Source organism: Monodelphis domestica, chromosome 4 (assembly GCF_027887165.1).
Source record: "Monodelphis domestica isolate mMonDom1 chromosome 4, mMonDom1.pri, whole genome shotgun sequence".
NCBI classification, from domain to species: Eukaryota; Metazoa; Chordata; class Mammalia; order Didelphimorphia; family Didelphidae; genus Monodelphis; species Monodelphis domestica.
In genome coordinates this window covers 207,842,637-207,866,418 of record NC_077230.1, presented here as the reverse complement: position 1 = coordinate 207,866,418, position 23,782 = coordinate 207,842,637, and the positions used below count along the sequence as shown (strand labels likewise).

Sequence of the window (23,782 nt, the reverse complement as noted above, 5' to 3'; positions counted from 1 at the left end):
AGTTCAAGGAAGGGAAAAAAACGTAACAGCCCAAACCAAAAACCCAAAAGGCAAAAAGCTCTCTAAGGGCTAAAGCCAAAAGTCCTCTCAGTAAGCTCAGGCCTGCCTTTATATCCCAGCAACTAAATGTGAATTACCAATTAATCACCAGCCCACACCACCAGCAACTAACCCCCAAGACCAACTCATGCCTAGCAGCCAACTTCCCCTGCAACTGCCAGCCTGACCAACTGATGCTGGCATCTTTTTATATCTTCACTCTACCTCCTTTCCTCTCTCTATGGTTCCTCCTTCCTGTCTCTATGGTTTCTACTTCCTGTCACTGTGGGCTGGTTAATCCCTACACATCTTTGTGGTAAGAGGCCCTCCAGGTCCCCTGTTAAATTAAAGAAATTAAAGACCTCTGACAAAGGTCTAATTACTCAAATTTATAAAGAGCTAAACCAATTGTACAAAATAATCAAGCCATTCTCCAATTGATAAATGGGCAAGGGACATGAATAGTCAATTTTCAGTTAAAGAAATCAAAACCATTAATAAGCACATGAAAAAGTGTTCTAAATCTCTCATAATCAGAGAAATGCAAATCAAAACAACTCTGAGGTACCACCTCACATGTAGCAGATTGGCTAAAATGACAGTAAAGGAAAGTAATGAATGCTGGAGGAGATGTGGCAAAGTTGAGACATTAATGCATTGCTGGTGGAGTTGTGAATTGATCCAACCATTCTGGAGGGCAATTTGGAACTATGCCCAAAGGGCGATAAAAGACTGTCTGCCCTTTGATCCAGCCATAGCACTGCTGGGTTTGTACCCCAAAGAGATAATAAGGAAAAAGACACGTACAAGAATATTCATAGCTGCGCTCTTTGTGGTGGCAAAAACCTGGAAAATGAGGGGACGCCCTTCAATTAGGGAATGGCTGAACAAATTGTGGTGTATGTTGGTGATGGAATACTATTGTGCTAAAAGGAATAATAAAGTGGAGGAATTCCATGGAGACTGGAACGACCTCCAGGAAGTGATGCAGAGCGAGAGGAGCAGAACCAGGAGAACATTGTACACAGAGACTGATAGACTGTGGTACAATCGAATGTAATGGACTTCTCCATTAGTGGCAATTCAGTGATCCTGAACAACTTGGAGGAATCTACGAGAAAAACTACTATCCACATTCAGAGGAAACACTGTGGGAGTAAAAACACTGAAGAAAAGCAACTGCTTGAATACATGGGCCAAAGGGATATGGTTGGGGATATAGACTCTAAATGAACATCCTAGTGCAAACAAGAACATGGAAATAGGTTCTGATCAAGGACACAAGTAATAAGTCGGCTGTGGGAAGGGTGGGTGGAGGGGAGGGAGGGAAATAAAGTGATAATTGTAACCCCCCCCCAAAAAAACCCCAAACAAACAACTAAAAAAAAATCAAAGAGTTCCTTTTTAGAAAGGAAAAACAAAGATCTGTTGATTTAATAATCATTATCCACTTTTTTTCAAAGATTAGTGAAACTTTGTTGAAGTAGGTAACCATTTCACTTATTTTAACCTCATATTAGAAAACAGTCAATATCTATTATGAGACAGATATTTTTACATTTCTTAAATCCAAGTAAGTTAACATTTGATGTTTTTATTCACCATTATCATTAGTGGACTTAACATTGAAAGATTATGGAAATTGAGAAAAACATTTTCTTGGCATCAGCATCCTTCCCCTTGCCCATTTTTTCTGCTTTGAAATAGCAAGTAGTGCCATCATGTGGCTTATCTTTGTTAAAGAATCTACTAGTTCATACCATGGGGAATGAAATGTAGGGATGAAAGATATGCCTACCTCCAAATGGAGGTAGATTGTTTGGGAAAGGCCTAGATGGATGGGAGATGAGAAACACCCACCTAGGGACCTCCCCACGGCCAGTAAAGCACAAAACCCTTATGTTATAGACACCAAGTTTATTTTAATAATTGGAATAAAGAAAAAGGTAGGTAGGGTCCTAACAATACAGATCTAGACTCAACCCAACTTCTATGCACCTCATGAGAGATTGCTCTTTGTTTTCTTCCTTAGGCCCTGCCTATCCTCTCTCTGTTCTTATCTGAAACCCCAAAATGCTATTTGACTATCTGCTAATCTAACCACCCAGATGGTCTTTAAGAAGGCTGAGGAGTCAGAACTCACTAATAGCCTGAATCCCCTCTCAAGCCTGGGGTTGGCTTCCTAGATAACCCAGAGTCTCAGGTGACAAAACCCTTGGGATTACCTTAACCAAATTGATCTCTGACCGGTAGCTCTCAGACAGATCGGTCTCTGTACTCCAGGGAAAAGGCAGTCTTCTCCAATGGCAATTCTTTAACCCAGGAATCTCTAACCTTCCCATAAGATTAGGTTTTCCCAGGGACACCAGAGCAAAGATCCTCCTTACCAGCTTAGTAGAAAGCAAGATCAGGAGTGACAGTTAATGCCGATAAAAACCTCCCCAAATCCTCCTCTCCTTTAAGAATCTTCTCCCAGGGTTTGTATCTAAAGTCTTCTCCTTTCCTCTTAAAGACAATTCATAATTTTCTCTGTTCCTTATTCCTTACATTCCTACAGGGAATTGTAGAAGAAATTGAGCAACTTAAAATATGTGTTTCAATTAACTTTGTTAGATTTCTGGTTAATACAATTCTATTCTTTCATTAATAAATGAGAGAATCTCAAAGATTAATTATGATGATATTGGATTGGGACCCAGAGCTTCCACATTCCCTTCCATGATCAATTTTTAGATCAGAGCTGGAAAGAAAAGTCAAATGGATTAACCAGTGTAGATTAAGTACCTGCTATTGCTAAGTCCTGGGGATACTTAAAAAAAAAGGCAAAACAAAACAAAACAAAACAGTTCTTGATCTCAAGGAGCTTAAAAACAAGTGGGGGAAAAACACACAGAGCAAGTAAGGTATTAAGGGAGGAGCAGCTTGGCCTGAAAATCATAGGGATGGTGAATGGCATCATAAGGGTGTAGGTTGACAGACCCTATCTATAGTTGATCATAATTCTAAGAACTGGAGAGTAGAGGGAGAGGGAAGGGAGATTATGTCTGTGGAGATAGTTGTTGTGGAGATGGTGGGGGATGTGACTTGATTGGGGGAAGGGAAGTGATGCATGGCTAGGGGATTCCCTAAAGGAAGTATTCCAAGAGAAACAGTCACCAGCTGGAAGAGTAGGGCACTAGGGAGAAAGTTCTTTAGTGTTGGCAGCAAGATGTGATGGTTGAAGTACTTCAGAATCCAAAAGATCTGTAATTCCATTATTGTGGATTTTAAACAGTGTCACCTCTTAAAACAGAGGGAAGCAATGGAGGTTAAAACCAGCTTAAAGAAAGCTTGGCAAGATAACAAATAAAGCAAAGTCATTCTGAAGTCATTTAAGATGGAAATGGGAAACAAGCAGAAGAAAAATGGAAAAGATTCACAAAGTGTTTTTTTTTGTTGTTTTGTTTTTTAAGATAACAAGCTGTTTTCACCATCAAAGATGGTGGACCTACCACACTTAAGTCCCAGATATGCTTATAGAGGAGGCAGCAGTGGCAATAAAAAGAGCAAAGAGGGGAAAGCAGTCAGATTAAGCCCACCTTCTGTGCTAGGTCCTAACTGTGTATGTGTAGGGTAGGGATCAATTCACAATATATCTGAAGAAGTAGATACCAAATGGATGGGAAAATGTATTTAAAACTTTACTAATGCTGAAAAATCACTGAAAGTATTTATGTGCTTGCTTCCCCATTTTTATCAATTTTTTTACTGAGAATCATCATATACATCAGGGATATCTTCCTTGAGTATATTAGTAGGGAGCAGACAAGGTTCAGAAATGGTACTATACCACTGTTTGTAGCTTTACTATCACACAACTTATTTAAAGATGTAGAAGGAACAGGATTGTTTATTATTTAAAAAACAAAACATTCAGGAGAGTATAACTTTGCTATGAAAACTTTCTTCCAATACAGATGTCTGCCATCCAAATATAAAAATCTCTCAAGATTTCTTAAAAGACATAAGAACCAAGAAGAACTTGTTCTTTGGTCCTCTGAACCCAAAAATGTAAGGAACTGAGGGGATTAGGACAGCAAGTGGTTAATTGTGAGAATTGAGTGAACCATACTGACTCCATCTTGTGACTAATTTCTGGAGACAGCTTAGTTCCTTTTCTGTTCAATTATAGATCTAGTGCAAATTCTGTCTTGTGAAAATACTTTATTCAATTGTGGGAACTGGGAGAAAACGTTATTGCCTTGTTTGAACCTAGCCCTGAATGGCTGGGAAACTGGACCACTTGTATCCACTGTTAGAGACCCTTAACTAAGGACCTGGGTTATGCTGACCAGAAACACAGATTGAAAGATTGATACAAGAAGTTTTCTCATAATTGAACATCTCAAGCAGCCCATATGTCTTATCTGAAAACTGACTTCCTACTGATCAATTAGTTATTGTTTCCATGTTCTGTTATTTGGGGAGGAATCGGTGCTTCTTTTCATTAATTAAGGGAACTGCACCTGTTCACTCTCACCTTCCCAATTTGGAAAAGTCTCTAATCTTTTTTCCAATTAGAAATCAGATTATCTAATGCTGTATTGTTTAATTTTAATTAGTTGGTCTTATTCTTATCTGATTAATTAATAAAAGTCTGTTTTGTCCCATATTTGAGGTTCAGCCCTAAGCTGAGGAAGGGGCTTGGTTCTGATTTGTTTGGCAGTTGGCATGCATTGCTTAATAAATCAAAATGCTCAGAAGATCAAACTTTTGTTTCCTTAGTCATTTCATTTTGCTCTTTACAAGTGTCAGATGAGCCATATAACAAAGTCTGTACAATTAAATTATCATCATTGTTATAGGGAAGATCTGGTACAGAATTTAAGTGGAAGAACAGGCCCTTGTAGATGGTGAGATACCCTAGATTTTCTTGATTTTAGATGACATTGTGCTGATTGCATCAAGTACTAGAACTCAGAAATTCTTTGCCAGGAAAAGCCCTATAATCATTCAAAAGAGTTTTTGGCCTGAGCCTTCATGCAGGAAAACCAAGTGTATGAAGACTGTCTATTGCCCAGATTATGTTGTACTGTTGGACGAGCAATTTATAAAGCTAATTTTGTAGTAGGTATCTCAGGAGTCAGTAAATATTTATTAAATACATACTGTGTGCTGTAATAGAATAGATAATCTGTGGAAAACTATTTCTGGTTGTGGTAACTGGAATATACTCAGTAAATGCTATACTCTAGCAGACTAGAGAGCTGCTAAGGGGGACCTTCATGGTGCCTATTTGTAATGGAGATAGATGAGAGATAATGCTAGAGAGATAGATACTGCTAGAGGGGTGCTCTTGGATTGTCTATTGATCACTAATGGCTAATAAATCAAGATATTTCCTATCCTCTTCCTCCCTCAATGCCACCCTTCATCTCCCAGCTTTCCACCCATGCCTTCCTTCCCCTTTTCACCTCCCCCCTGTTGGTCAGCCACCTTTCTATGTAACTCAAAGGTGAACTGTGAGGTTTAGAGAGGATGCTTTTGTTCTCTTTCTCAGGTAAGGAGGTTTATTGAGAAAGATAGGACAGGATGGAAATTGAGGTAAGGGGGGTGAGTTTGTCCCTAATCTACAAGGAAGGGTTATGAGGGTTTTGGGAAATGTCAGTCTTGTCACAGCTGTGACACAGAGACAATCAGAGAGATGGAAGACAACTGTTAAATATTCTTTCTTCTTCAGTCAGATAACCTCTGCTTGAGTAATTCAAGTCCAGACTGTCAAAAAACCACAAAGGTCTCTCTCTGCCTAGTTCAGAAAAAGCTAGTCTCTTTTGGTCAGGAACCCAGAGAAGAGGATTCTTCCTTGGTCAGTAACCCCAGAGAGCCAAAGTCTCCATTCATCTCCTCTGGTCAGGTCCAACTGCCTCTCCTGGGAACATTCAGTTTGGAATCTTTGCCTTGATTGACAGACAGGTCCTTCACCTTGGTCTGCATGCCTGGCTTGTCCTGCAAATTCTCTCTTTCTTCATGCCTCTTCCACAATGCCAGCCACTGTGCTAAGTGCTAGGGATACAAGGATACAAAGAGAGGTTAAAGACAGTCTCTACTCTCCAGGAGCTCACAGTCAAATGAGGAAGACAGTATGCAAACAACCAGTACAATTAATCTGTATAAATGATGGATGTGAAAAATCAGTGGAGAGGGAGGACACTAGAATTAAGGGGGATTGGAGAATAGGGAAGAATTAAAGGGGAATTTTGTAGAATGTGGGATTTTAGCTGGGACTTGAAGAAGCCTAGAAAGGTTGAGTCTTTCTGACTCTAAGTCTGGTGCTCTATCCACTGAATCACCCATCTAGCTGGTTTTTTTTTTTTTAATCTACCACCCACTACTACTCTTATAACTAACAGTTTTCCACTCACAGCAGTCTTATTCAATAGTCCACATGTGAAGTGATGAAGGCTAGCAGCAGGGTGGTGGCAGTCAAAGGAGAAATGTTTTGTTCAGCAGTGCATCTGTAGGAGTAAAGGCAGGCAATATGATAGGTGGGGCCAACAGTGATCCCAAAACTAGGATTGTTTTTAGTTAGCCTTAAGTGTCAAAACCAAATAATGAATATTGGTGTGTTTATTAACATGAAATAATGAATGTTTGCATTTTTGAATGAATACACAGCTTAATTTGTAAGTGCTCCCTGTACTCCTAATTGACACTGAGTGATAGAGACTATTGAGTGCTTTCTGAGTACTGGAATAGAATGGTGTAGGAGCTCAGGCATTGCATGGGATCTTGCTTCCAGTGAACTTATGTTTAGTGAATATTAATTTTGTACAATCCATACCTGGCTTTTAAATTTACTGCTTTCTTTTCATTAAAAAAAAGAATTAATACCATCTTTTAAAAATTGCTGACCAAATCTGTTAGAAGTTAAGTAGCTCCAAAGGGGGGTGAGGGAGTCATATATAAGTTTCTGGGTTTAGCTGTGGTCTGGAAGTTAATAGTTTGGTAATTATATATCCAGAAACTGTTATAATAGCTTCTCTTACATTGCTACCCACCCTAATGGTGTATAGAGAGAAGAAACTTCTGGCTCCACTTAGAAGTGAGTAACAGAATAGAGCCTACTATCAGTCCTAGCAGTATTAGGCTACAGCCCTGATCCCTACACTTTCCATCCAGCTACTGAGGGGGTTACTCATATACTTTGATTACTTATTCTCCATGTGGCCTTTAAAGCTCTTCACAACCTGCCCCTTGCTAACTTTTCAGCCTTCTTACCCAGTCCTCTCCTCTAAGCAGTCTGTGTTCCAGCCAGATTGACCTTCTTGCTGTCCCTTCCACAGAATACTCGATTTTCCATCTCCCTGCCTTTCCCTGCATATAGAATGTTCTCTCTTCTCATTTCTAGCTCTTGAAATCCCTAGTTTCATCCTCAAACTGCCCTGCATTCATTTTATATATATTCTGTATGTACTTATATATGTCCATGCTGCATTCTTTGTCAGAATATAAACTCCTTGAGAGCAAGGACTATTTATATCTGTAAATGCTTAGCATAGTGCCTGGTACATAGTAGTTGCTTAGTAAATACTTGGCTTGATTAAATCACATGCCAATCTATTCGCTGTCATAACTGACTATTAATACCTTAAGTTGGGGGTTATTAAGAGTCTGAACTTTTAAAAAAGATAACTATTTTACCATATAAATATCAATATACATGTAATAAAACATCTGAATTCCTTCATATGTATTCCTTTTCTGCATATTTTATTTTATGGATTTAAAAGCATTATTCTTCAGTTGGGTGCAGAAATATTAAAAAAAGAATTTGTACCAGAGCTGTGGCCCTCATTTTCTTTGGCTGCATGTTTTTGGTTTGATTCCTTTTCTGCTGAATATCTGATGAGAGACTTTTCCATAAGGGGAGAGATCTTGGGCCTTCTCCAAGATGAGGCCATAAGTGCCTCCTTGAAAACAGGCCTTGTTCCTGGTGTTTTGCCATTTGTTCTTTCCCATTTTAGGGAATGGTTTTGTAGATTCTAATCCTGTGAGTTTCAAATAGGCAAGAAAATAAGTTTCTATATTTCCTAGCATCCCAGCATTGTGGCTTTGCAACAAGTTCAGTATCAATGCCTTGAGGAACAAAAAGTGACTTTCAGAAGTGATTTTTGAGGGGGCAGCTGAATAGCTCAGTGGATTGAGAGTCAGGCCTAAAGACTAGAGGTCCTAGGTTCAAATCTGGCCTCAGACACTTCCCAGCTGTGTGACTGTAGGCAAGTTACTTAACCCCCATTGCCTAGCCCTTACCACTCTTCTGCCTTGGAGTCAATACACAGTCTAAGACAGTCTAAGACAGAAGGTAAGGGTTTTTTTAAAAAAAGAAGTGATTTTTGAGATCTATCCCAAGGGTCAGTGAGAGGGGACTCATCTAGCAGCAGTGCCAGATTTGGACTTGATGAAACAGTTGTCATAAAGGAACTGAGTTTTCCTATGTATTCCAATGGGTCTGAAATCTAAACCTCATTCCCTAACCTCCACTACTCAATTCCTTATTTCCATCCACCCAACCTGCTGCTTCTCATCACTTCTACCATGCCCTTGGAATTCCTATTCCGTAAGTAGCAAACTTAATTTGTGATAAATCTTTTCCTCTCCCACTCCTTACTTGCTATGATTTTGTTCATGCAAAAGCTTATTCAAGTTCATATAATCAAAACTATTCTTATTTTTATGAGCTCCTCTATCCATTGTTGGATTAAGAATTTTTCTTAGCTATAGTTTAAAAAAAAGACCTCCTTTCATTTCCCTCTAATTTTTTTTTCCAATTTAAACATTTTGATTTGGTCATTTTCAAACATTATTCCTTGGAAACAAAGATCATTTTCTTTTCCTCCTCCCCTCCCACCACCCCTCCCCTAGCTGACACACGATTTCACTGGGTATCACATGTGTCCTTGATTCAAACCCATTTCCGTGTTGTTGGTATTTGTATTACGGTGTTCATTTAGTCTCTCCTCATTCATGTCCCCTCAACACCTGTTGTCAAACAGTTACTTTTCTTTGGTGTTTTTACTCCCACAATTTGTCTTTTGCTTGTGGATAGTGTTTTTTTCTCCTAGATCACCGGAGAATGTTCAGGGACATTGTACTGACACTAATGGAGAAGTCCATTATGTTCGATTGTACCACAAGTGTTTCAGTCTCTGTGTACAATGTTTTCCTGGTTCTGCTCCTTTCAATCTGCATGACTTCCTGGAGGTTGTTCCAGTCTCCATGGAATTCCTCCACTTTATTATTCCTTTTAGCACAATAGTATTCCATCACCAACATATACCACAATTTGTTCAGCCATTCCCCAATTGAAGGGCATCCCCTCATTTTCCAATTTTTGGCCACCACAAAGAGCGCAGCTATGAATATTCTTGTGCATGTCTTTTTCCTTATTATCTCTTTGGGGTACAAGCCCAGCAGTGCTATGGCTGGATCAAAGGGCAGACAGTCTTTAATCGCCCTTTGGGCATAGTTCCAAATTGCCCTCCAGAATGGTTGGATCAATTCACAACTCCACCAGCAATGAATTAATGTCCCAACTTTGCCACATCCCCTCCAGCATTCATTACTTTCCTTTGCTGTCATGTTAGCCAATCTGCTACATGTGAGGTGGTACCTCAGAGATTTTTGATTTGCATCTCTCCGATTATAAGAGATTTAGAGCACTTTTTCATGTGCTTATTAATAGTTTTGGTTTCTTTGGCTGAAAACTGCCTGTTCATGTCCCTTGCCCATTTATCAATTGGAGAATGGCTTGATTTTTTGTACAATTGGTTTAGCTCTTTATAAATTTGAGTAATTAGACTTTTGTCAGAGGATTTTGTTATGAAAATTGTTTTCCAATTTGTTGCTTCCCTTCTCATTTTGGTTACATTGGTTTTGTTTGTACAAAACCTTTTTAATTTGATGTAATCAAAATTGTTTATTTTACATTTTGTGACTCTATGTCTTGCTTGGTTTTTAAGTCTTTCCCTTCCCACAGGTCTGACATGTATATTATTCTGTGTTCATCTAATTTACTTATAGTTTCCTTTTTTATATTCAAGTTGTTCACCCATTCTGATTTTATCTTTGTGTAGGGTGAGGTGTTGATTCAAACCTAATATCTCTCACACTGTCTTCCAATTTTCCCAGCAGTTTTTATCAAATAGTGGATTGTTTTCCCAAAAGCTGGGATCTTTGGGCTTATCATAGACTGTCTTGCTGAGGTCACTTACCCCAAGTCTGTTCCACTGATCCTCCTTTCTGTCTCTTATCCAGTACCAAATTGCTTTGATGACCACTGCTTTATAATAGAGTTTGAGATCTGGGACTGAAAAGCCACCTTCCTTTGTATTTTTTTTCCCATTATTTCTCTGGATATCCTTGACCCTTTATTCTTCCAAATGAAATTTGTTATGGTTTTTTCTAAGTCAGTAAAATTTTTTTTTTTGGAAGTTCAATGGGTATAGCACTAAATAGATAAATAAGCTTGGGTAGGATGATCATTTTTATTATATTGGCTCATCCTACCCATGAGCAGTTAATGTTTTTCCAATTGTTTAGATCTAGTTTTAGTTGTGTGGAGAGTATTTTGTAGTTGTGTTCATATAGTTTCTGTGTTTGTCTTGGGAGATAGATTCCTAAGTATTTTATTTTGTCTAAGGTGATTTTGAATGGGATTTCTCTTTCTAACTCTTGCTGCCTGGATGTGTTGGAAATATATAGAAATGCTGATGACTTATGCGGGTTTATTTTGTAATCTGCAACTTTGCTAAAGTTGTTGATTATTTTGAGTAGCTTTTTGGTTGATTCTTTAGGATTCTTCAAGTAGACCATCATATCATCCACAAAGAGCGATAACTTGGTCTCCTCCTTGCCTATTTTAATGCCTTCAATTTATTTTTCTTCACTAATTGCTACTGCTAGTGTTTCGAGTACAATGTTAAATAATAGAGGTGATAATGGGCATCCTTGTTTGACTCCTGATCTTATTGGGAAGGCTTTGAGTTTTTCCCCATTGCAGATGATATTAGTTGATGGTTTTAGATATATACTGTTTATTATTTTTAGGAACGACCCTTCTATTCCTTTGCTTTCTAGTGTTTTTAATAGGAATAGGTGTTGTATTTTATCAAAGGCTTTTTCTGCAGCTATTGAGATAATCATGTGATTTTTGTCTGTCTGTTTGTTGATATGGTCAATTATGTGGATGGTTTTTCTAATATTGAACCAGCCCTGCATTCCTGGTATAAATCCTACTTGGTCATAGTGAATGACTCTCCTGATCACTTGCTGGAGTCTTTTTGCTAGTATTCTATTTAAGATTTTTGCATCTACGTTCATTAGGGAGATTTGTCTATAGTTTTCTTTCTCTGTTTTTGACCTGCCTGGCTTTGGAATCAGTACCATGTTTGTGTCATAAAAGGAGTCTGGTAGAACTCCCTCTTTGCTTATTATGTCAAATAGTTTGTATAGTATTGGGATTAGCTGTTCTATGAATGTTTGATAGAATTCACTTGTGAATCCATCAGGCCCTGGGGATTTTTTCTTAGGGAGTTCTTTGATGGCCTGTTGGATTTCTTTTTCTGATATGGGATTATTTAAGAATTCTATTTCTTCTTCTGTTAGTCTAGGCAATTTATATTTTTATAAATATTCATCCATATCACCTACATTGGTATATTTATTGCCATATAGTTTGGCAAAGTAGTTTTTAATGATTGCCTTAATTTCCTCTTCATTGGAGGTGAGATCCCCCTATTCATCTTTGATGCTTTTAATTTGGTTTTCTTCTTTCCTTTTTAAAATTAGATTGACCAGTACTTTGTCTATTTTGTCTGTTTTTTTCAAAGTACCAGCTTCTAGTTTTGTTTATTAGTTCAATAGTTCTATCACTTTTGATTTTATTAATTTCTCCCTTAATTTTTAGGATCTCTAGTTTGGTTTTCTTTTGGGGGTTTTTAATTTGTTCACTTTCAAGTTTTTTGATTTGCATTTCCAATTCATTGATCTCTGCCCTCCCTAATTTGTTAATATATGCACTCAAGGATATGAATTTTCTTCTGAGTACTGCTTTGGCTGCATCCCATATGGTTTTAAAGGCTGTCTCACCATTGTCATTTTCCTCAATGAAATTATTGTTTCTATGATTTGTTCTCTAATTAACCTATTTTGGAGTATCATATTATTTAATTTCCAATTAATTTTTGATTTGGCTCTCCATGTACCCTTACTGATCATTATTTTTATTGCCTTATGATCTGAAAAGGTTGCATTTATTATTTCAGCTTTTCTGCATTTGAATGCCATGTTTCTGTGGCCTAGTGTATGATCAATCTTTTTGAATGTGCTATGTGGTGCTGAGAAGAAGGTGTATTCCTTTTTGTCCCTATTTATTTTTCTCCATATGTCTATTAACTCTAATTTTTCAAAGATTTCATTCACATCTTTTACCTCTTTCTTATTTATTTTTTGATTTGATTTATCAAAATTTGATAGTGGTTGGTTCAAGTCTCCCACTAATATGGTTTTACTGTCTATTTCCTCCTTCAATTCTCCTAGTTTCTCCATTAGAAATTTGAGTGATATACCATTTGGTGCATACATGTTGATTAGTGATATTTCCTCATTGTCTATACCGCTGTTTATCAGGATGTAATTAACTTCCCTATCTCATTTAATCAGATCTAGTTTTACTTTGACTTTGTCAGATATCATGATTACAACTCCTGTCTTCTTTCTATCAGTTGAGGCCCAAAAGGTCTTACTCCATCCTTTAATTCTAAACTTGTGAGTGTCCACCTGCCTCATATGTGTTTCTTGAAGACAACATATGGTCGGGTTTTGAGTTCTAATCCAATCTGCTATTTGTCTACATTTTCCGGGTGAGTTAATTCCATTCACGTTCAAAGTTATGATTGTCACTTGTGGATTCCCTGGCATTTTGATATCCTCTCCTAATTCTGACCTTTCTTCTTTAGCTATAACCTTTTAAACCAGTTATTTACTTTAAATCAGTCCCCCCCCCTTGATATCCCTCCCTTTCTAGCCCCTCCCTTTTTTTGTTCCCTTCCCCTCCCCCCTCTCTTTCCCTCCCTTTTTATACTCCCTTCCCCCGCCCCATCCTTAATTTCCCCTTCTCGCTTACCCTGTTGGATAAGATAAAATTCAAGATCCCAATGGATCTAGATGTTCTCTCTCAGAGCTGATTTCACTGAGAGTAAGGTTTAAGTAATACCACTTTGCGCTCTCTTCCTCTCCTTCTCATAGGAGAATTTTTCCCCTCCCCTTCCCATGTGTATCTTTGTTTGGGAAAGATTATTTTATTTAGTTCCCCCCCCTCTATTTCTTGAAGTAGATCTTAGTACCATCAACGATCCCCCCCCTTTTTCTTTCTTCTCCCCCTTTCACCAAATCGTCTTGATGCCCTAATCTTTCCCTATGTGTGATTCTTCTAACTACTCTAGTGTTGCATACAATTTTGGAGTTACACATTACATTTTCCCCATATGGGGATGTAATGTGTAACTCCAATATTGTATGCAACACTAGAGTAGTTAGAAGAATATATATATATATATATATGTAAATGTATATATAGTTTGATATAAATGTAGTCCTTATAGAAGAGAGCTTGAATAAAAGAAAAAGATAAGATTTTTCTCCTTTTCCCTTTCTTTCATATTTACCTTTTCATGTTTCTCCTGCTCTCTGTGTTTGGATGTGTGACAAGGAAATCACTTTAAAAGACTTATATATATTAATTTAAGGTCGCCAAGGAATTCAGCTATGTAATTCCTAAATGAAAACTCAAGTCAACCGTCAGCCTTTTATAGAGTTTAATTACAAACAGGAGGAAGAAAGGAATTAGAGATATAGAGAGAGAGGGAGAGAGAAAGGGGAGAGAAGGGAATAGGGCTTAAATACCTCTTCTGTTTAGGCTGGGCCAAAAGGCCCAAGCCCTTAGATAGCTGAGGCAAAGAAAGGAGATCAGTCCCTATTACTCACGTGACCAAAATGGAGAAACAGTCCCAGTGGCCTCCACCTCCAGCTTCCTTCAGAGCAGCACAACCTCTCAGAGCCAAAAAACTCTCCAACCCACCTGTCAGTCCTCAGACTCCTCTATCTTTAAGGAAACCATCCAAGTTCCCTCCCCTTAGTTCTCACATCTACCAATCACTGTCCATCATTTTTCCTGTGCCAATGGTGGCTCTAGCTTAACCCAGGACCGCCCAAAGGTCTGTGGCTTTGCACATGTCTGTTGAAGGTCATATTCTCAAATAATTAAATATTGATCTTTTGCTACAGCCCTTCCTAAATCCTGTTACCCTGAGTAGGGTAGAAATTGGAATAATTAAATTTTGATCTATGCTGCAGCCCTTCCTAAATCCTGTTAGGACTGAGTGGGGTGGAAATTGTATTTTCCAAGACCTGGTTCTGTCATTCCAAGTATCTCTATTGTATCAATTCTAAAATCAATCATGACTCAAAGAAATTCATGTTCTGTGCTTAAGCATAGGTCAAAGCCCTTTCCATTATTCAGCAAAAGGTTTCTGTCCTAAAGTAATCTTAAGAAGGGAGGAGGAGGAACCTCCCATGCCAATGGGGTTCACATTCCAATAGACTATCAGTAAGAAATTTTCCAAGTATGAAATTTCCCAATGGTGAAATTTCCAACATTTATAAGTCTAAGAAAATTTTGAGGTTTACAGAGGTCAAATTTTCCACTAAGTTCTGGTCTTTTCTTAGCGAATACTTGGAAATCTTCTATTTTGTTGAATGCCCATACTTTCCCTTAGAAATATATAGTCAGTTTTGATGGGTATTTGATTCTTGGTTGGAGACCCAGCTCTCTTGCCTTTCTAAATATCGTGTTCCATGCTTTGTGGTCTCTTAGCATGTTTGCTGCTAAGTCATGTGTGATCCTTATGGGGGCTCCTCTGTATCTGAAGCTCCTCTTCTTGGCTTCTTGTCAGATTTTCTCCTTAGCTTGGAAGCTGTTGAATTTGGCGATTACATTCCTGGTGGTTGTCTTTTGGGGATTTAGTGTAGAAGTTGCTCTATGAACCCTTTCTATTTCTATTTTGCTCCCTTGCTCAAGAACATGTTGGGCAATTTTCTTCTATAATCTCCTGTAGTATGGCATCAATGTTTTTGTTTTTCTCTGGTTTTTCAGGGAGACCAATGATTCTCAAGTTGTCTCTCCTTCCTCTGTTTTCCTGGTCTGTCACCTTGTCAGTGAGATAGTTTATGTTTTCTTCTAATTCATTAATATTTTTACTTTGCTTTATTAATTTTTTGCTGTTTTGCAAGATAACTGTCTTCCAGTTGCTTAATTCTGGTCTTTAGGGACTGGTTTTGCTTTTCAGCTTGGTCTGCCCTTCTGTTAGCGGCTTCCAGCTCTTTCTCCAACTGTGAGATCTTCTCTGTCAGGCTGCTGACCTCTTTCTGAATTTTTCCCATTTTTCTTGCCAGAAGGTTTCCATCTTTTGGATAAGCTCCAATTTGAATTCTTCTAGAGCTTGTGGATAATTTCCATTTTGGGGGGCATGTTTTGATTTTGTTTGAATTTCATCCTCTTTCTCTTCTGTCCCTTGGGTATTCCCCCCATAAAGGTTTTCAAGAGTCACTTTTTTCCCTTTCTTCTTAGAGGGTTGGTTTTGGGCAGTATGAGCCATCCCTTTGGTGGTTTATTTTCCCCCTTTCCTTTTTGGTCAGAGGTCTGGGTGATATGGGCGGGTTTTCTGTGGATTTAAGTTGCCTCTGACTAGTTCTTCCCAGCCTCTGTGGTTTGTTAGTGTGCACGCTCTCGTGTTCTGTGGTCTCTTCTCACTGGTGCACAGGAATTTCCTGTAAAACCGCTCTGAGGGGTGGATCTCTGGTAGTCCCTGTCAGTTTCCAGGGATCCTGGTGTGTCCCCCCTCCCCCCACTACAGCGAGGAGTGGAGCTTTAGCCTTAGGTAGTTTTTACAGTTTCTCGAAACTCCACACTGTTCGCAGTTTGCAGGGGCCCTGCGGTCTGTGTGCTCTCCAGTGTGTAGGGTTCTCCAGTGAAGTTGCCCTGAGAGGTCATTCTCTAGCAGTCCTTAGATCCCAAGGAACCTGGTGTGCCCCCCCAGACAGAGATTTTCCTCACTCACTCGCTGTTCCAGTGAGCTCTCTGAGCCCCTACTCTGGTTCCGTGGGGGAGGAGGGGGTAGGGCAGCTCAGTTCACATTTTTGTGCAAGCTTTTCCTACTTCTTATAGTGTGGCAATGTTCAAACCCCACGTACCTTCATTTCTGCGAGGTGCTGGAGAGTCCCTCCGTTCTTCCAAAGATGATTTTTATTCTCTTTTGAGGTAGTCTATTTCGTTCGGTGCCCGGAAGTGGAAGTGATTCACGTCTAGATTGCAGCCATGTTTACCCGGAAGTCCCATTTCCTACTAATTTAAAAAAAAATATAAACTTTTATTTTTGTAATGAGTACACATTTGAAATTTAGTATGGCATATATAAAATGCCTTTGTAAACCCATTTTTTTTGATAAACTTCTTTCAAGCTTTTCTATCAGTTCTTCTCAAATAGTAGTTATAAGTTCACTTATTCCTGATAATTGAGTTCATTTGTTCTGCATAGATTTTAATCCTATTTAATTTGTTCCAGGTAGTTTTGATTATTCAATGTATCTGGCTCTTCATGACCCTTTTTGAAGTTTTCATGGCAAAGATACTGGTGTGGTTTTGTCATTATCCTTCTTCAGCTCATTTTACATATGAAGAAACTGAGGCAAATAGGGTTAAGTGACTTGCCCATTTACATAGCTAGAAAGTGTCTGAGCCTGGATTTGAATTCAGGTATTCTTGATTCTGCTTCCAGTGCTCTATCCATTGTACTACATAACCGCCCAGTTTATGGAATTAGTATTTTATAATAGGATATGAAGGCTAGTTCTAATCTCAATTCCTATTTTAAAACATTATTTATCTTGAGGGTCTAAAGCTTTTTTCCCCTCTAATGAATTTTATTTTTCTAACTCTAGAAAGCAATCCTTTTGTAGTTTTGATTGCTATAGCATAAAATTTATAGTTATTTTAAGTTTTTATCATTTTTGTATTGGAGTAGCCTAGCCATTAGCAATGAATAGCTCTTCAATTATATGCCTTCCTTTATCTCTGTAAAAAGGATTTTTTAATAATTTTTGAATGTTAGTAGATTGATTCCCTGGTATTTTGTGTATTTTATACCTGTTTTGGATCTGATTTCTCAATATAATTTCCTCCTGGTTTTTATTTTTACTGCTCTCTATAAATGTTGAAGATTTTTATGGATATGTTTCATATCCTACTAATATACTGAAAGTGTTATTTTTCTTGGTTTCCTTGCTGATTCCCTGGAGCTTTCTAAGCAAACCAGCTTGCCTGCAAATAACAGTGATTTTGTTTCATTTTGCCAATATTTAACTCTTTAATTTCTCTTCTTTGGCCTATTACTATAACCAAAATTTCTAGAAATAAGTCAAATGTTTTATTTTATAAAATAACAAAGTAAAGGCATTGTTGCTTATTCCTGTATTAATGGGGAAAGTTTCAAGTTATTTTCCATTGCAAGCAATGCTAGTGGGAAAGTTTAGATAAACATTTTAAAATCATAAGGCCTTCCTATGCCTTTGCTTTTGGGGCAGGTTTTAGCACGATAATAGCCATGATAATAGTTTTAGCATATATTTATACTATATTTTTTCAAAGATTTTCCTGAACCTATTAATATAATCTTATATTATAGAATTATCTTATATTAATATCTGGCTTTGGTTGTTTTTGTTTTAAATACAGTTAATTTAAAATCATTATAATATCATGTTCTTTTTTTCAGGGTGTTGGTGTCTCAGTTCATGGGGATTTCCGAGTGGCTACAGAGAAAACACTTTTTGCTATGCCAGAAACAGCATTAGGTAAAAATTATTCTTAATTTTGACTTCTGGTATCATCTTCTCATAATGTGTTTCAAATTATATAAAAATTGTTGAAGTAATTGGCAGGAATCTTATGTGAGGTAAAAGAAATGAAAGAATTCCTTCTAAGATTGAAAATGAAACTAAATAGAAAATATTTAAATTATTTTCTATTTTAAATACATCATTTCTCAAGACAGTAAGGGAAATTTTAACAGTATCTAGGCTCAAATATACTGCTAAAGATTTAAGATGAAAAATTGTTAGTAGAAAACATTGTTATGAATTAGGAGTAGGAAATCTTTTCATTGTTGGGCATAGAATTCAGAAATAGATAGATGGAGAACTTGTTCCTTGATCATACAGGATATTTGAAGAACTGGGTCTTCTGGTTATTCAAGTGTTCCAGGTAGTAAAGAGTGCCACATAAACTGATGCAGGTTGTTAGTATTCAAAGACTTAAAACAAAATACAGTTAACATAAAATTAAATTGAAGCTAATTTATTTTCAATGTAGATCAGATTTAGTTCCCTCTCTGCATAAAGTAGTAAAAAATGACATAGATTTGAAATTAGGAGATTTGCATATCATTTTTATTAACCTCAGTTTCCTAATCTATAAAATAGAATGATAATACTTATTTTACCTACTTTATGGAAATAAAGATTATAAGGAGAAAAACCATGTAAACTTAAGGGGAAAAATCCTGTAAACTTTAAGGCATTGTTAATCTGAGTCATTATTTTAGGGATTTGCAGTGTTTGATAGCCATTATTATGAACATATAATCATATTTTGTCTATATGGAAGAACTAATTAATAAAAGGATTCTTGTTATTTAAATGTTGCTCAACCTAAGGTTACTGTAGTTGAATGTATGATCTTCTAGATGATAGAAGAATTATTCATATAAATTGACTAAAGATTTTTATAGCTATTAGTTCATATAAGGCAGTGATGGTGATACTATGGCACGGGTGTCAAAGATGGCATGTAGAGCGTTCTTTGTGAACACCTGGCCACCCTCCATCCCTCCCTCCCCCCAATTCATTACTAGAAAGGCAGAGGGGCTTGGGCATAGCTGTTCCCCTCCTCCTCTCCACCATATTTGATGACATTCCTCATATCCCCCGCCCCTCTGCCCTGCAGCCCAATAGGAGTGCACAGCAGGTAATGTGGGTAGCTCACAGGTGGCATAGCTAGAGGGGAGCAGAGCACTCGGGCCATTCCCCTCCTTTACCCACCCGGCAGCGCAATGGGAGCATTTCCTCCCTCTTCAATGTGGGGTAAGAGGGAAGGTGGGGTACACTCAAGACTCAGTGGGGGAGGGACATGGCACTCCATCGCTGGTAGGGGCAGTCATGGCACTCAGTTTGGGGGGTGGGGTTTGTATGGAACCTGGCACTCTGTCTCTAAAAGGTTTGCCATCACAGACATAAGGTGCTCATTTATTTTGGTCTAAATGTCCTAGCAAACCCTTTTCATCATTTGAGATTCTCAAATTTGGCCTCTACCAGCTAACCAATGTAATAATTTCATTTTTAAATAAGTGGTATCTGAAGTAAGATAAGAAGACTTACCTTAGTTTGTTGTATTAAAAAATGCCAGATTTTGTGATGGTTTGGAGCAATTAATATATGACAACCTGACAGATTTTAAAGTCAGTTTATATTTATTCTTATAACTTAAAACTATTATCCAAAAGAAGCTAAAAATTATTTGATTTTTTTGGCCATCAAGCTTGCTTATCCTGAGTCCCCTGAATGAAGCCATGGTTAGAGGTGATTGTTTTATAAAGCTTATGAGTTTTATTTTATTCATTGTATAACTTAAGCACCACAAAAATAAAGTATTTACAATGATCACCAGCATAATTTTCAAATTGACTGTCTTCATTTATTACTTGGCAATGGCCAGGAGACTTTTTTGGATTGTAACTGAGTTATGGAAAATGTGAAGTATAAATTCTTGGTTAAATGTAAATAAGAAAATGGCAACTATTTTAACACCAATTTATAAATAAAAATAAAAACTAAGATATAATTTTAGAACTAAAAAAATTTATTTAACAGTTTCAAGTTTGTTAAGAGTTTTACATGTATTACCTCATTTGATCCTTATAACATCTTTTTTTGAGGGGGCTACATGCTATTATTATCCCCATTTTATACAAGTCAGAGTTAAGTGACTTATCCAGGCTTTCCACAGATTCAAATTTTGAATTTTCATATTCATTCATTCACTGAACACACATTCATTAAGCACCTTCTTTGTGCCAAGCAGTATGCTAGGTGCTGGGATACAGATACAGATACAAAAGTAATTTATATTATATTGGGAGTAAACAACACCAACATTGGTAGGTCATTACAAAATGAATACTGATATAATATATACAAAGCATATGCAAATTCATTTCAGGGGAAGTTCTTAAGAGGCAGAATTAAGAAAGGAATACTTTCTGGAAGACAACTTGGGCAAGGGCACAGGGATGGAGAATTGAATGTCTTCAATAGCAAGTGAACTAGTTTGGCTAGACCTGAAAGATTACTTGGATCCAGATTAAGGCCTCTAAATGCTAAACAGAGGTGTTAGAGGTATTATTCTAGAGCTGATTGGGAGCCACTGATGTTTTTTTTTTAAACCTTACCTTCCGTCTTGGAGTCAATACTGTGTATTGGCTCCAAGGCAGAAGAGTGGTAAGTGCTAGGCAATAGGGGTCAAATGACTTGCCCAGGGTCACACAGCTAGGAAGTGGCTGAGGCCAGATTTGAACCTAGGACCTCCCATCTCTAGTCCTGGTTCTCAATCTACTGAGCTACCCAGCTGTCCCTGGCCACTGATGTTTCTTGAACAGGATGGTGACTTGATCAGCCAGAACTTTGGTTTGGAAATAGATCACAGTTAACAAACATCTGCCTTCTTATTTTCCTAATGAAAAATCATATATATATATGTGTGTGTGTGTGTGTGTGTGTGTGTGTGTGTGTGTGTGTGTTTTCATTCATGAACTGACATTTAAATTTAATTTCATATATTGCATTTATTCAATCTAACATGATTTAATTTTATACCTACCATACATGGATATTTTGATAATTTCCAGTCTAATTCTACTATGATTTATAGTAATGCATCTAGAGTACTGATAAAATTATATGACATTTAATCATGTAAATGTGGGGAAGTAGATTTCCTCTTCATCTGTTTCATTTAAATCAGACCTTCCTCTTTTTTAAAATTTTTTCTAAATTGCAGGACTTTTCCCTGATGTGGGTGGAGGTTATTTTCTACCACGGCTTCCAGGAAAACTTGGTTACTTCCTTGGACTCACAGGATTCAGATTGAAAGGCAGAGATGTACAAAAAGGAGGAGTTGCTACACACTTTGTAGACTCTGACAAGGTTAGAATTTTATATGATTCTTTTTTAAAAAATATTTTATTTTCCCAATTTACATGTAATAACACTTTTAACATGTTAGCTGAAATGATAAGGTCCAAATTTGTCTCCCTCTCTCTCTTCTCTTTCCCTCCCTGAGATGATTAGCAATTTAATCTGGGTTATATATAATTTGATTCTATTTTTCATTCATGAGATAACTTGGTATTACATAGGTGCAGCTAACCTTAAAGAAGTCCAGTTTTTAGAAAATTTTTTATTTAATTAATTTAGAATATTTTTCCATGGTTACAATATTCATGTTCTTTATCTGCTCTCACCAAAACCCCTCCTGTAGCCAACGCACAATTCCTCTGGGTTTTATTTGTCATTGATCAAGACTCATTTCTATACCATTAATATTTGCACTAGTGTGATCATTTAGAGTCTATATCCCCAATCATATCCTCATCAACCCTTGTGATTGAGCAGTTGTTTTTCTTCTGTGTTTCTATTTCTACAGTTCTTCTTCTGACTATCAATAGTATTCTTTCTCTCATAAGTCCCTCCGAATTGTCCTTGGTCATTGCATTGCTGCTAGTAGAGAAGTCTATTACATTTCGATTGTACCACAGTGTATCAGTCTCTGTGTACATTGTTTTCCTGGTTCTGCTCCTTTCACACTGCATTAATTCCTGGAGGTTGTTCTAGTTCACATGGAATTCCTCCAGTTCATTATTCCTTTGAGCACAATAGTATTCCGTCACCAATAGGTACCATAATTTGTTCAGCCATTCCTCAATTGAAGGGCATCCCCTCATTTTCCAATTTTTGGCCACCACAAAGAGCGCAGCTATGAATATTCTTGTACATGTCTTTTTCCTTATTATCTCTTTGGGGTACAAACCCAGCAGTGCTATGGCTGGATCAAAGGGCAGACAGTCTTTTAGTGCCCTTTTGGCATAATTCCAAATTGCCCTCCAGAATGGTTGGATTAATTCACAATTCCACCAGCAATGCATTAATGTCCCAACTTTGCCACATCCCCTCCAGCATGCATTACTTTCCTTTGCTGTCATGTTAGCCAATCTGCTAGTTGTGAGGTGGTACCTCAGAGTTGTTTCGATTTGCATTTCTATGATTATAAGAGATTTAGAACACTTTTTCATGTGTTTATTAATAATTTTGATTTCTTTATCTGAAAATTGCCTGTTCATGTCCCTTGCCCATTTATCAATTGGGGAATGGGTTAAATTTTTGTACAATTGGTTTAGTTCTTTATAAATCTGAGTAATTAGACCTTTGTCAGAGGTTTTTGTTATGAGGATTTTTTCCCAATTTGTTGCTTCCCTTCTAATTTTGGTTGCATTGGTTTTGCTTGTACAAAACCTTTTTAATTTAATGTAATAAAATTATTTATTTTACATTTTGTCATTTTTTTCTATCTCTTGCTTGGTCTTAAAAATTTGTCCTTTCCCAAAGATCTAACAAATATACTATAATGTGTTCATCTAATTTACTTATAGTTTCCTTCTTTATATTTGTCATTTGCCCATTCTGAGTTTATCTTGGTGTAGGGTGTGAGGTGTTGATCCAAACCTAATCTCTCCCACACTGTCTTCCAATTTTCCCAGCAGTTTTTATCAAATAGGGGATTTTTGTCCCAAAAGCTGGGGTCTTTGGGTTTGTCATAGACTGTCTTGATGAGGTCACTTAGCTCAAGTCTATTCCACTGATCCTTCCTTCTTGTTTTACCAACTTGTTTTGATGACCACTGCTTTATAGTATAGTTTGAGATCTGGTACTGCTAGGCCACTTTCCTTTACATTTTTTTTCATTGTTTCCCTTGATATTCTTGATCTTTTGTTCTTCCAAATGAACTTTGTTATAGTTTTTTTTTCTAATTCAGTAAAAAAGTTTTTTTTTTTTTGTATTTTGATGGGTATGGCACTAAATAAGTAAATCAATTTGAGTAGGATTATCATTTTTATTATGTTAGCTTGTCCTACCCATGAGCAATGAATGTTTTTCCAATTTTTTATATCTAGTTTTAATTGTGTAGAAAGCGTTTTGTAGTTGTGTTCAAATAGTTCCTGTGTTTGTCTTGGCAGATAGATACCTAGGCATTTTATATTGTCTAGGGTGATTTTAAATGGAATTTCTCTTTCTAACTCTTGCTGTCTGGATGTGTTGGAAATATATAGAAATGCTGATGATTTATGTGGTTTTATTTTGTATACTATAACTTTGCTAAAGTTGTTGATTATTCCCACTAGCTTTTTAGTTGATTCTCTAGGATTCTTTAAGTAGACCATCATATCATCTGCAAAGAGTGATAGCTTGGTCTCCTTATTACCTATCTTAAAACTTTACTTCAATTTCTTTTTCTTCTCTAATTGCTACTGCTAGTGTTTCT

General features: G+C 37.1%; 1 protein-coding gene and 1 long non-coding RNA gene across 5 annotated transcripts in view; one reads left to right on the top strand and one right to left on the bottom strand.

Moving 5' to 3' along the window:
- Window positions 1-23,782, top strand: part of HIBCH (3-hydroxyisobutyryl-CoA hydrolase) — a 123,632-nt gene that overhangs the window by 60,453 nt on the left and 39,397 nt on the right. For all 3 annotated transcript variants that reach the window (XM_056794126.1, XM_007494508.3, XM_007494507.3), the window contains 2 exons: window positions 17,907-17,985; window positions 21,245-21,390. In XM_056794126.1, the coding sequence (XP_056650104.1) occupies window positions 17,907-17,985; window positions 21,245-21,390 (225 nt within the window). The remainder of the gene's footprint in view (window positions 1-17,906; window positions 17,986-21,244; window positions 21,391-23,782) is intronic.
- The window catches only part of LOC103098797 (uncharacterized), a 46,146-nt gene continuing 24,305 nt past the window's right edge, over window positions 1,942-23,782 (bottom strand). The window contains exons 5-6 of one of the 2 annotated variants that reach the window (XR_008911273.1): window positions 16,327-16,474; window positions 1,942-6,081 (exon numbers count right to left, since the gene is read on the bottom strand). This is a non-coding gene — a long non-coding RNA (uncharacterized LOC103098797). Of the gene's footprint in view, window positions 6,082-15,273; window positions 16,478-23,782 lie in introns of those variants that run through there. The other variant, XR_008911274.1, reaches the window with a different exon arrangement.